The sequence below is a fragment of the Manacus vitellinus genome, unplaced genomic scaffold (assembly GCF_001715985.3).
Source record: "Manacus vitellinus isolate BGI_N305 unplaced genomic scaffold, ASM171598v3 scaffold_7_pilon, whole genome shotgun sequence".
Classification (NCBI taxonomy): domain Eukaryota; kingdom Metazoa; phylum Chordata; class Aves; order Passeriformes; family Pipridae; genus Manacus; species Manacus vitellinus.
Window position 1 is genome coordinate 11,757,824 of NW_021940813.1, and position 13,854 is coordinate 11,771,677.

Below are 13,854 nucleotides of genomic sequence, written 5' to 3' on the forward strand. Positions count from 1 at the left end.
CCTCGGGGAAGCTTTGGTCCAGCCTTTCCTGCCCGACCCACTACGGTACAGCCAAGACCAGCAAAAGAGCCAGGTTGCTGGGTGTCCCCAGCAACCACCAGCACTTTGGGCCTGCCCTGCTCCAGCCACACCCGGCCCCATGCAGGAGCCAGCAGCCACTCCCTGGGCTAGAGGGGTGGTGGGAATTGTCACAGAAATACAGAATATTCTGAATTGGAAGGGACCCAGGAGGATCATCGAGTCCATCCGTTAGCCCTGCACAGGACCATCCCCAAGAATCACATCATGTGCCTGAGAGCATTGTCCAAATTCTCATTGAACTCTGTCAGGCTTGGTGCTGTGACCACTTCCCTGGGGAGCCTGTTCCAGTGCCCAAACACCATCTGGGGGAAGAACCTTTTTCTAATATCCAACTCAAACCTCTCCTGACACAACTTCAGGCCATTCCCTCGGGTCCTGTCACTGGTCACCACAGAAAACAGATCAGTGCCTGACCCTCCTCTTCCCCTCACGAGGAAGTTGTAGACCACGATGAGGTTTCGTCCAGGCTGAATAAGACAAGTGATCTCAGCCGTTCCTCAAACGGTTTCCCCTCTAGACCCTTCACCATCTCTGTTGCCCTCCTCTGGCTGCTCTCTAATAGCTCAATACTGCACACAATATTCAAGGTGAGGCCGCCCCAGTGCAGAGCAGAGCGGGGACAATCCCCTCCCTCGACCGGCTGGCGATGCTGTGCCCGATGCCCCCAGGACACGGTCGGCCCGCGGTGTCACGGGAGGGCTCTGCTTACCACGGGGCGTTCCAGCCGCGTGGCTGCTCGGAGCTCAATACCCTGGGGAGCACCAGGGCTCCCCGTCCTCTGCCGGGGCCGGGAACGTAAGTGCCCCGCCACAGCCCCGAAGAGCAGCAGCAAGAGGCCCGGCCCGGGGGGCCCCGGGGGGCGCCCCGGCCCGCGAGGGGCGGTCGGGGGCGGTGCGGGAAGCCGCCGCCGCTCGGCCCCGCCCGCCCCGCCCCTTCCGGGCCGCCCCCCCCCGCCCGCCCTTTCTCTCCGCCGCGCCCGTGCGGACAGCCAGCGGCCGTGCGGCTCGCGCGGGACCCGCCCCGCTGCTCGCCAGGCACCTGCTCGGGGCGGAGGCGGCGGCGGCCGGAGCAGCGGCGGGAGCGGCCCGCAGGCGGTGAGTGCGGGCACCGGCCCCGTGGCCGCGGTGGGCCCCTGGTGTGAGCCCGGCCAGGGGGGCGGGGCCGGTGCCGGGCGGTCCAGGGGGAGCCGGGGCCGGGGCGGCCGCGGGCATTGTCCCTGTCAGCGCCGCCTGCGCCGCACCGGCCCCGGCCTGGCCCTGGCCCGGGCCCAGTCCCGGCCCCGGCGGGCGGGGGAGCGGGCGGGCCGAGCCGCCCCGGGGCTTCCGCCGGGCCGGGGTCGCGCGGGGCTCCCTCGCCCCCGCCGCGCCCACCGAGGGCCCGTTCCGGGGAGGCGGCGGGCGGGAGGCCCCCGGGAGGAGCTGCCCGTCGGGGAGTGTTTGCTGCGGGGCTGGAGGTCGGCGGGGGTTGTGCTGCTCCCATCTTGGGTCTGCCGGGGCAGCGGCGCCCGGACCGCGCCTCCCTGTGCACAGACCCGTGTGTTCGCGGTGCGGTGCCTTCAGCGAGATTTGGGAGGGCAGGAACAAAGCGCAGGGCAGGGCAGGGGCGATAAGTCGCCGCGGGTCTGTCGGCCGTGCCCCCGTGTCGTGACTGTTCCAGAACAGCCGTGTGGTGCGAACCCTCGGGGCCGGCAGCACCGCAGAGCGGAGGTCGCTGCTCGCTGTTCTGTAAGGACACCTCAGAGGTGAGCAAGGCATAAATACCAGCAGTCCCTGTTCCCAGTAATTTATATGTTGTCACACGCGGATTTATGCCAGTTAAAGTCATTGTAGAGACTTTACACAGTACAGGCTTCGTATAGCAGTTACATCTCAATTTCAGCACATCTTTGGTTTAGCTTAATATATTTTCAGGACTGAGTCAGCTCAAAGCAAGATGACTTGGTGCTGATTTGTCCAAATCAGTGGGTTTTTTTATACTTCTTTGATTGGTTTAGTTCATTATGCACAGTTGTTCATGCAGCTCTGGGGTGCAATTGTGTCTCATGAGGAATCAGTGATAGCAGTCTACTCACTTGGCTCAGCTCCATCCAGGACAGCAATACCTAATTTTTACTGCCATTCTTAAATGCCTCAAGTCACTTATAAATATAGTTTAGGTTCCTGAGTTACAAGGGTTTAAAACAAAGGCTACTCAAATTGCTGGGAGATTTTAATTAGCTGCTTACCTTGCGTGTTTGTGGGCCTCAAGGAAAAGTGAATGTTTCATGAAAGTCTTGCTGGGTGTGGATGGCTGGAGGAAGAGTATGGAAGGGAATGCCAGGAAGGGAGGGGAAGAAGTATGCAAAAGGCATGGAAGGATCTCTGCTGGTAGATGTTATGTTGTGGCAGCCTGACACGGGGCTGGGCAGAGAGGTGCAGAGAACACAGATGACTAAGTCTTTCCCCTTATTTTCGTATTTATACTCTGAAAGATTTATCAGAAGCTATGAGGATTTTTCCCTTTTCATTTTTTCCTACTACTGGTGTTGATGAGGTGAACTGAATTAATTAACTTCCTCTAGAGGCACACCCTGTTATCCTGATAAACAGCTGTCAGTCTTGAGTGTCCATGCACTCCTCCACATCTGCCTTCAGCAAAATAACTGGTATTTCTGCCACTGCTTTTGTAAGAGTGATCAAACCAACTCTCCATCCGCCTGCACTGGGATGAGATGGGCTTGATTTCGGTGCAATCTTGGCTTGTGGGTGTTCACAAGGAGGTGACAGAGGCTGGGTTGGTGTTGCAGCAAGCTGGTGAGCGATGTGGTTGCACAGTTAGGTTTGCTTTTCCTCTCAGGTGGCAGCAGGCGCTCGCTGTCTGCAGGGAAGGGAGGAAACGTGTTGGGAGTCTTCCAGCAAGGGTGCATTTCTCTGATGTGACTGGAGAAGGCAGCCTGGGCTTCCCAGCCTCCTGATAATGTTGCTGTGTGGCATCCCTGATTCTGAAAAAATAAGGGTCTTATTTTAGTTTCCCAGTGGTTTTTTGACCTAAGGTGAAAAAGCAAAGGTTTTCATTGTGGTTTGTATGTGTTGGAGAGCTTTCGGTAGGCAGGAAGTTGTGGTGGTTTGTCTCTGGGACTATTACATGCTTCTGGTGTCCCCTTAGAAAGTGGTAGGCAGAAGTGGCTGGGGATGGTGCTGTGACATTTGACACTGTAGTGGACAGGTGTTAAAGGCCCCTAATTCAACACATTATAGGAATGGCTCAATAATGTATGTATGGGTTGTGCCTTCTTTGTGTAAAAAAAAAAAAAAGTTTATTTGAGAGTGTAATACCTCACTTATTATGTGACACAGATTTATCCTGCTTAGTCCTTCCAAGTTGGCATTGTAATCTGTTTTTCTGCAAAGGTGAGGCATCGCTTGCTAACTAGTGTCATTAAACGGGTTGCTTTTAAATGAGAACATGCTGAGAAGTTTCACGTTCAGTAGACTTAGTTATTTTTATTCTTTTGCTCAAATATGCAGGCACGGGGGAATACTTTCCATGTATTCCAAGGAATAACTTAAAATTTGTTTAATGGTCCATCAGGAAGTTCTGTATGCTTCAGCTAAGCCTGTACTTTCTGTCGGAGGTCTTCATCCTGCTGTCAGTAATTTTTATATCTCTTATCCATTTTGTGTAGCAAGTAGAAGAGAGTGATTCCCACATGCTGCCCCTGCATGGCACAGTTACCTTGCTGATGTGAGGCTTGGTTGTCTGTTAACAATCCTTGGCACTAGGATACAAGCTGTATAAAGCCTGCCTTCCCTGGCTTGTGCCAAAGAAAAATGACAAAGCTGAGAAGGACTGGTGTGGTTTTGGTAGGTTGGAGGGATGCTTCTGGTGCTGGGGAGGCCAGGTGTCTCGGCAGACAAACTGGAGCATTGGAGCTCGCTGCACTCCTTGGGTTGTGACACATTGGGCAGTAGTGTGGACTCAGGGTGCTGCCTCCTGCTATGGTTGCACACCATTCCCAGCTGCTCTGCCACAGCTGTCTGGGGAGGTGCTGTGGGCCAGGTCTGGAAATCTGATAAATATGGCATGGCACTGAAAAGGAAAAATTAAAATGGTTTAAAAAAAAAAAAAGGCACCATCTCCTTGGTAGTGTTGGTGGTGAGGATTTAGGCTGTGAGACAGCAGTGGCCTGGGCGTGGTGCTACCAGACCTGCTACAAAATATTGTGGAGATTAAAAACATAACCTTAGAGATGTGGAAGGTGTTCTGAGAGTGATAAAAGTCCAGGAGGAGGGATCTGTAATCAAAAAGAGCAGTTGTTGAATATAGGAGAGCTATAAGAAAACTGAGGATGGAAATTTGGATCTCAGTCACTTGCATTGATCTTCTGCTTGCTGTGTTGTCTAAAAGAGGGAATGGTTTAGAAATCCCTCAGCTGAATTTCATTTGCCTCAGCTGAGTGTGTGTCCTTGACTTAAACAGCTATTCTAGCTCATAGTTTTCAAACCTGTCACATATGTCCTTCCCTCAGGTGATGTGCCTTGAGATGGGAGTCACCTCCATGACTGAGTTACAGCAGAGCTGTAACTGGGCTCCAGGCACCTCTCTGGTGCTGGTGCAGCGATGTTGGAGCACAGGCCAGGCTTGTGCTGCACAGCTGGTGACATCCTTTCTCCAGCCCCTGGAGGGTTGGGGTTGGTGGATGCAGGTGCCATTTGGGAGCTGTGGTTTTGAGATCAAAGGTGTTTAGTGGAAAGCTCACGGAGAAATGAGTGTATGCATGGCCTAGCACAGCACTGGAAACCTCTGCCTGTGGTTATGGTACTGAAGCCAGTCTGAGAGGCCTTGACTTTTAAAAAGTCCTGTTGCAGGTTGAGAAACATTGAGACTGGTAGGTTGGGAGGTATTTCTCTGGTTTTGCACTCTTTCCTGGGCATTTGCTGTTGGAGATTATAAGATTTGCTTGGAAGCTGAATAGGCAAGAACATGCCAGGCTTGTGTTCTGCTTGGATAGTGTCTGGGGCGGGCACTGCTGAGACAGCCTTTGCATCAGGTATTATAACCTACCTACTGGAGAAGTTGGCAGTTCTACGGTTTTCACTTAATGACAGTGTAAGTGGCTTTCTGAATTGCAGACTTTAAGGTATTTCCTTTTTTTTTTTTTTTTATGTCTGGATTGCAGCTGGGGTTTTAACTGTATTTCTGTCAAAGACTTGGTTGTCCTGATATTGAGTATCAATTGCTGGTTTTTCTTTCTTGACAGACACTGCAGCAATACAGACTTTGGCGTGTCCCTTGCAGCTTCCGATTGATCCCTGCCTAGAAGACAGTCAATGGAAAGCTTGGAGCTGCTCCTTATCTATTTGGGCAAAGTGAGAGAATAGTGAGGTGGGTAGTTTTTTCAGCAAGAGTCAGTGTCTGTCTTCCTGTCAGCTGTGGGACCCAGCTTATGAGAGACTTGCTTATCCCTTTCCTCTAAAGGGTTTGCGAGTCAGTGGCAATGGTGGCTGGGCATTCCCTCCCAGAGGGGTGAGGAATGATATCTCCCTTCACTGGAGGTGAAATGGCATTGAACAGCAGCTCCCTGGTGATGAGCACTGTTGGTATTGATCTGCCCTCTGTGTGTCCTAAATAGAGTTTCTTCCATGATCTGTTGTAGATGATAGAAGGCATCAAAAAGGCATGTAAAGCAGTCTGTACATTTATAAGTTTTTACAGGAGAGTTAACTGCTTCTACTGTGTCTGTGGTGTATCTGCAGGGTTTTAGCTCTTTGAGGCTTGCTGATGTGGGGCTCTTTACATTAAGAGGAGCTCCAGTTCCCCTCTGTTCAGCTAGATGACTGCAGTCATTTAGTCGCTTGTGATTTCTTGTGTTTCTGCTGGAGAATGTCAAGGAGGTTGAAGACTGTTCTTTCAGGAGAGCACCTTGGTAAAAATTTATAGCCTTTCTGAAAGAACATGTGTTCAAGTTGGCACATTTCATAGTTGGTTTTGAGTTCCTTGTCTCAAGATACTCCTTTCAGGTTTGTAGTAGATATATACTACAAGAATTTTGTGCTTGTCAAAGCACTGATCTCTCAAGGATGGAATCAAAGAGAGCTGGCAGCAGGCTTGAGGCCATTTCTCCTGAGAGGGAAGTTGTCTGATATCAATTCCAAAAGTCAAGGGAAAGAAACTAAAAGGTGGGATTCCCATTAATATTTAAAAACTGTCTAAGCACAGTTACTGATAACTCCTCCAATAAGTCACTTATTGTTGTAACACAGCAAACACAAGCAGCACTATGAACTTAATAATACTTTTTAGTTAAAAAAAATAGTTCTTCATGTTTTCATAGTGACAGCATCTCACAAAGCACAGCAGAAGGTCTTGAAGAAATTCAGAGCCCAGAGCAGCCAGGTCCTGGCATTTCTGGTCCAACATGACCTGGCTTTTCAGAAGCATCTGGATGCTGACTCAGAAACCGTAGGACCTTTACTTAATTCAAGTAATTCTGCTATAGACAGGCTTGCTACCCAGTACTGTCCTACAAAAAGCTTGCTTTTGGTATGGAACCATATTGCTGGTCTAGTTGAGGTGATTTAAACCTGGATTTAGCAATGGGTGTACAAATTCTGTATAGATTAATTTGTGATTCTGGTGTTACTTGGGGAGTCTTGGTTGGGGTCGAGTGTCTGCTGCCTTTGTATGGTGTTTCTCTGTGAGGAAATCATACTGCGTGGGTCATTTTTGAGGAGGTGCATTGAAACAAATGAACACTTCTTTCCATTAAACAGAAGGAGTGTCTTCATTGGAAATTACAGCAGTCCTCCTTATCCTAAGGCAAGATCTAGGACATGCTGTCACAGTACTTCTCACGCTTTTAGGTACAATTGTTTAGCCAGTCTCAAAAGAATAAGGAATTGCTCGGTATGTATGTTCAGTTTCTATCTCAATCAGTCTGGCAGATCAGGTTCTGTACCAATGGTTGGGTGGGGTTTAATGGTGCTTTTGTCTTTTCATTCACTTGAAAATGAAGAGTAAAGTTCAGAACTGAAGGGAAGATATAAAGAAATAATTCAATCAGCACATAAAACACTGTCACCTTTAAAAGTTTACTAGAAGAGAGGGTAGTAGTGAAACTTTGAAGCTTGCAGGACACACACCATGTTTTGAAATGTGTTAACCAAGGAGTGTGGTTTTTGGTTTCTGAAATACTATTCTGTTTTGTAAGGTGTGTTTTTATGAGTGAAAAACAGGCAAGCATTTTTGTCACAGTATTACTTTTCTTTGAAAAATAATATTTAATGAATACTGGCATCGGAGCATCATATTTAACTTTGGTCAGCATGATGTTCAAGTAAGTAAAGGACCTGAAGTTAATTCATGCTATACAGTCCTCAGATATATGCTTTTAGGATCTATGAGGCAGGGATAACTTCATAATTCAAAGTTCAGGGAACAAGTATTTTGTCCAGGGAACAAATACTGTATTTTGTCCTTGTGGTACTTTGGGATTGGATTTTTATTTGCTTCACTATACCTTGCGACGCTTCCAACTTTGTGCTTTATCACATGGAATGATTCATTGTGGAGCAAATACCCTCATGGTGCACAGGAGAGTTTTGAGATTTTTGAAAAATAAATTCTGGAGGTTTTTCTTCAGGACTAAGCTAATGGTGTCTTGCAAATAAAGGTCTGGTTAGCTTATTGTGCAACTTAGTGAGAACTTTCTAGAATCATTCTGAAATATAGGAGGTGACTTGTCTAACATGGACCTGTGGGGTAGGCATCAGAAGTATACTGTATGTTCTTCTCTTGAGATACTGCTTTTTCAGCCATGAGCTATTCATACTAAAAAAATCAAATATAGCAAGGAGTGATACTTTATTTGACCAACTAGTGGGATGGGGTGGGCAGATGTGTGAGGCACTGGCTCAGACATGGGTGCACAATACTTCAGGTAGTGCCTTAAAGCTTGCTTCTCCCCTTTCAATTTCAGTTTTTCAGGTAAAAGATTTAGTTAAAGAAATTATTTGAACACTGGGAGTATCAAAAAGGCCATACTTGGCCAGCTCAGACTAGTTTTCTGTCTCCGTGAGTGTCTGAGCAAATAATTACAGCAAATACCAGAGCACTTAGAGAGTGACATTGACCTGGGCGTTTTCCTTCATTTTCCAGTGATTGGTTGTTCATTAATTTTAGAGCTGTTGATGGACCTGCTTTTCTGTCTATTTATATTTCTGCCCTTTACAGCATCTTGTGACAATTGGAAGGCATGAGTATGTGGTCCAAATTCCAGTTTTTAACCAGTTAGCCAGTAATTTCACTCTGCTTTAATCCTTTGTATTTGCTCAATAATGAATAATGATTTTGTTTCTTTTCACCAGTTGCATTACTGGTGAGTTGGTATATACTTTCATCACTTGTTTTCCAAGGTCCTAATATCTTTTTGCAAAGAAGACCTAAAAGGGTAGATTACACTGATATTTTTCTCATTCTTCTGTAGCTATTATGAGAAGGGATGCTCAGAGCTACTTTCAGGAGTCAGGAGCAACACTTTGTCATAGTGCATCCATAGTATATTTAAATGTGTGTCCAGGTAGTAGGTTATTAGCAGGTGAAGTTTATAAATGAAAAGTGACCTTTTGTATCTGGTTTTATTTGGATGAAATATGTGATGATCTAGCAGTTAAGATTTGATGGAGCAGTTAAAGCTTACAAGAGGTCTGTAACCATGTAAAAATATTGGTGTATATTACAAATTTGAAATTCAGTATATATGGAATTCAGAATATAACTTGATGCAAAAACATTTTTTTTTTCACAAATTTGATTTTTTAAGTGTTTCTCCTCTGTTGTCTACAGCATTCAACACATACTAACAACTACAACAAATTTTCAGTTGCTGCAACTTGCTTATGAGTTTATTAACATTTAACAGTAGGGTGAATAGATGGCAAGAAAAATGGAACAATGATAAAATATGTAAATCTTTATAAAGCAAGTAAAATAAGCAATTAGGAAAAGAAAGCTACTTGCCTTAAAATGGGTATTAGAGGTTTACCTTTTAAGTAAAACATCATAAAAGTATGTCTCACCCAAACTTTGAAGAATCTAATACTGTGCTTGTTAAAAACAACTGTTCCTGGTGCAATTTGTAATCAGACTAGTAAATGATATCATTTTTACAGCTTCAAGAAACTCATAAGCACGTGAGAGAAGATGACAAGATCTAGATCAAGATCACCACGGTGGAAACCAAGGTAAATACCCATAACTTGTGTTCTGAAATGTAGGATTTGTAAGTAGGACCTGAATATTCCATGCTGAATTGCAATTTGTAAAGTATATTTTGTAAATTGTAATTTATTTTCCAAGCTGAACACCCTCTGCAATTTTTTCCCAGCTCACAGTTTCATTATGATGATTTTTTTTAAACTGGAGGTGTTAAGTTTTTGCAGTCTGCCAAGAACCTCATTCACCTTCCATATTTTGGGATTTAGAACTACGTTAAGCACAAAATCAAAACACCAAACTATTTAAGGTTATTTTTACTCAAGCACTACCTTGTGCATTTAAATGTCTGTAACTTGCTCTTGGTTTACAGGGAGGGACTGCTAAAAAAAATTATTAGTTTTTTTTTTTTTTTAAAAAACTTCTTGGTCCAACACTTTGAGCTTTCTGAGGTTTGGGGGCTCAACTGCAAACTGATTTTTAGCAGAGTCAAACATACCTTGCAGCATAACACAAACTGGAAACATGGGAGTCAGTGCCCTTCTCCTTGGACATTAGCCTAGTAGCATGTGTTACTGATGTTGTCACGAGAATAACATCCAGCTTACTTCGTGCTGTTAGTTACCTGCCTAATTTTTAAGGCTTGCAGTGCAAATTCAAGGTGCTAAAACTAGGAGGCTCGAATACAATTTAAGCTTTTGAGAGCTCAGAAGTCCTTTTCTGCTGGTTTTAGGAACAGTCTAAGTTGTGATGAACAAGACAAGGAGAGTTTGGATAACACAGAAAAATGTGTGGGTTTTTTAATTAGTTTCTTTCTTTTTAAAAAGAGAAACCCTATCCATGTCTTTACTAGATTGATAGTTGTGAATATGTCCTTTGAGTAAGAGCAGGGAGGAATGCCCCAGCTCTCATTAAAATGCAAGCCATAACCAGACCAACATGGGACAGCAGCCGCAGTACGGGTGCTATTGGAAGTCAGCCATTATGTTTTTAGGAAGATCTGTGGTTCTGAATCTGAACTCAGTTGCAGAAATGGAGCAAACAGTTCTGCCAAACTGTACATTTGCAAGAGGTGTACAGAGGAAGTGACTGCCTTGATATTTTTTTTTTCCTGCTTGCATTTTTTGATGTTTTCATTAAAGAGTGTGTTGAGAGAGTGCAGTGAATGCTTGAATACAGGCAGAACTGTTATGTCTGGGATTGCTTTCTGGTTCTTGCTAATGGCTTGTGCTGCTTTTTCTTTATTTAAGCAGGTTTTGGCTAAAACCTAACAGGTTGCCCTTGTTTTTGTAAGTGTAGGTGAAAATGCAAAGCATAGTGATGCAATTGAATCTTTAATAGCAAAAGCTGCAGTAAGTGTGGAAGTGCATATGTATACGTGTGTGAACATGTACATACAATTATTCAAAAAGACCTAAGCATTTTCTTCAAATTCAGTCTTTTCTGTAGGAAAAAGCCTACCTGTATGACATTTTAAATGGAATATTTTATAATGTCTTCAGTAAGCTTTGGGGGTTGTTTTGACATGTAAAGAAAACCTGAAAAGGCATTTTTCCTCTTCTTAAATTTCTTAATATGCTGTTTTTCCTTCTTTTTTTCTCTTGGCACTGAAAAAGATAAGGAAATGCTTGAGAAGTGTGAAAATACGTTTAACAGTTGTTTTCAATGTAGTGGAAACTTCATATATGTGAAATTATTTTAAGTTTTAGATTAAAAACTTTGAAGAGACAAAAATGATTGACTTACTACTATTTTGAGTGGGTATTTTTCCTATGAAATCTTTCAACAGAGTAAAAGTAAGCTTGCTGCTTTAGCCAGGAAAATGTCACTTTGAATATCTTTAGTTTAATTTTTTTACAAGTTGATTAAAATTGTGTACTAAACTCTACTTCCTCAGGGAATAGATGTTCTCATTAAGAAGATGATTCAATTTTATGGACTACTGAAAGTGGATTTTATTTTTGCTCTAGGTCCTTATCTCCAGCATTTAGGAGTCCAGAGCATCATAGGCAAAGGCATGCTCATATTAATTATGACTGTGAATATAAAAGCTTTCGTAAGGACCCAAAGAAACCTATGCCTTGGAGAACAGAAGATGAAAAATACGGACAAAGCAATTCCAGGTTTGCACCTCATGGAAATAACCACCAGAGAATATATGAACGTAGGTCACCTTCACCAAACCTGAAAAGAATTCCCATGGAAGATGCTTACAGTCATAAGCCCTACAGAACACATTCATCTGAAAGAACTGAAAGCAATAGGAGATGCCAGTTACCGCCAAAATACTCGGAAATACCTTATAAAGAGCATGATCGTCCATTTTACCAACACAAAATGGAGGACAGATATGTGTTTGATCACTACAAAGTCACTGGAAATGAAAAAGGAATGAAGCCTTTTCATAGACCATTAGGGTCTTCATGTAAACTTGAAAGAAAATGGCATGAAGATGACTTGAGGCACCAGAGGTTACATGAAGAGAAGTATGGTCAATCACCCAGAAGAGTTTCTGATGAATTCACGGCAAGGAGCTCTTTACAGAAGAGGTATAGGAATAAAATAATTAAACCCTGGGTATTGTGGTGTAAAGCCTCAAGTGAAAGTCTGTTTTCATTATAGTTGAAGATATCCACCTTGAAACACGTTGGCCACTTTGTAGTTTAATTATGGGCGACTGGTAGTAGTGAAGTATTTGTCTTTTAAGTAAATCGTATTGCTGGCTGTAGTATGAGAGGATAATATTTCCCTCTTAAGAGCCCCTGCACATCTGTACCTTGGCGTGAGGGATTTTGGGTTAACTTGCCACGCATTCTGCTGTCCAACATTCTGCACGTATAAGTTCTCACTTTCTTCTCTAGTGCAAGTGTAAATTGCTTTATGTCAACACAGGTATCCTGAAGATCACGATTACAGAGAATATGGGCACACGTCTAAAAGGGCTAAGGAAATGGAGAGGTATGACTGTGGAGACGTAGCAAGAAATTCCAAGTGGAAGCAAGAACGTTCTTTTCCACCCTACCAAGAAAAGGAGGAGCAAAGATACCCGGGTGCCCAGTCCCACCGGTCGGCTGAAAGGGAGTACGTGGGGGGTTCTGTCCCAAAGATAGCCTATGAGTACAATCACAACCGGCGCAGGCATCCGGAGGGGGAAAAGCCTTTTCCAGGCGATAGAGCTCAGAAGTACGTGAAGCAGGAGGACCAGAAATACAGTTCTTCTAAGGGTGCCCGGAATAGCAAAGAGTCAGAGTACTTTAGTGGTGGAAGAGCGAGGCGGACTGAGGAAGGACACGTCGAAGTACCTGTTAAATATAGCTCGAAGAAGGGCTGTGATGCTTGTGTTAACTCTTCCAAAACGGATGTTGAGCCGAGATCTTTTAAAAACAAACCGAATGAAAGAGTAAGGAAGGACGGGGAATTAAGGAAAAACGTAGATTCCTCCAATAGCCAGTGTGATTCGAGTCATACTGTTTCAGATGTGAAAGTGTCAGATGTCAACTGTATGAGGGAACATCTCACAATCAAAGTGGATCTGAAGAAAACAGTGACCAAGTACAGGTATTGGTTTTCCCCTCACCTCTTCTTTCTTCTGCTCTCTTTATGGTTTATGGGTATTAGAGGAAAGCATGGTTTCTTTAGGAGGTAACAGGACAAAGTATGACTGTACTTTTTTAGTTTTATTTCTTTTAAAATGGTAACTTGCTCAGACTGAAAAGTTACCTATTAAACCTCTGTTAAAGACAAACAAAACCAACCAACAAACAAAAACCAAACAACAAAAATTCTCTACTTCATTTCATGGAGGTGTACGAAGTGGAAAGAGCAGATATGCCTGATACAAACCTGTAGTTACAAGTTGGTTATGATCAGTAAATATGCTACTTTTATTTAAAAACAAAACCCCAAACAAAATGCCAAAGGCAGAAAAGCCTAGTCCTATGTTTTGTTCTGAAATATGATGGCATTTTTTTGACTGAGTGAAAAGTTTTTCTGAAAGTCAGATAATCTTTAAATGGCATAAATCTCAAGCACATATTCAGATGTTCAAGATCTCAAGGTCAGTAAAGCTGTCAAAAATGAGAGATCCCTGAGTTGTCACTTTTTCAGAAAAATAAGTGGCAACCTGTTGAGGCATCAGAACTGAAAAGCAGTAGAGTCTGCTTCTGTCTATCTTCCGTGTAATACTTGTGGTTGCATTTAGCATTCCCAATGCTAGCTGAAATGGAAAAAAAAGAAGTAATACTATGAGACTTTAGGTGATGAATATGTGGTAGAGAGTAAGCAGCTTGGTTTTGTTAGATTTTTTGCAGGTTTTTTCTGATTTGTTGCCTTGCTATTGCAGACCAGAACATCTTACATTGATAGTAATTGCTTTTGGAAGAAATTACCTTCCTTTCCAAAATGATCAACCTTCATTTTAAAAGTATTCTGCCTCTTGTCCCAAATAAAACATCTGTACTGATTTTTCCCACTATTTCAGAAATATGTAATACAGTGGAGGGTTACAAAGACAAGTTACTGCACATATGGGGCTAATATTAAAGACTGAGGGAAGGAAAATAGAGTATTGCCCACTCCCAC

The 13,854-nt window shown here is 43.9% G+C and overlaps 1 protein-coding gene across 3 annotated transcripts in view; it reads left to right on the top strand.

Annotated features, from left to right (window-relative positions):
* Positions 1-636: 636 nt before the first annotated feature.
* Positions 637-13,854, top strand: part of BCLAF3 (BCLAF1 and THRAP3 family member 3) — a 30,513-nt gene continuing 17,295 nt past the window's right edge. Inside the window, exons 1-5 of one of the 3 annotated variants that reach the window (XM_029964729.1) lie at positions 637-668; positions 5,321-5,445; positions 9,231-9,302; positions 11,244-11,822; positions 12,166-12,831. In XM_029964729.1, the coding sequence (XP_029820589.1) occupies positions 9,262-9,302; positions 11,244-11,822; positions 12,166-12,831 (1,286 nt within the window). In that variant the 5' untranslated portion in view covers positions 637-668; positions 5,321-5,445; positions 9,231-9,261. Of the gene's footprint in view, positions 669-1,538; positions 1,823-5,320; positions 5,446-9,230; positions 9,303-11,243; positions 11,823-12,165; positions 12,832-13,854 lie in introns of those variants that run through there. The other 2 variants (XM_018084208.2, XM_029964730.1) reach the window with 2 other exon arrangements.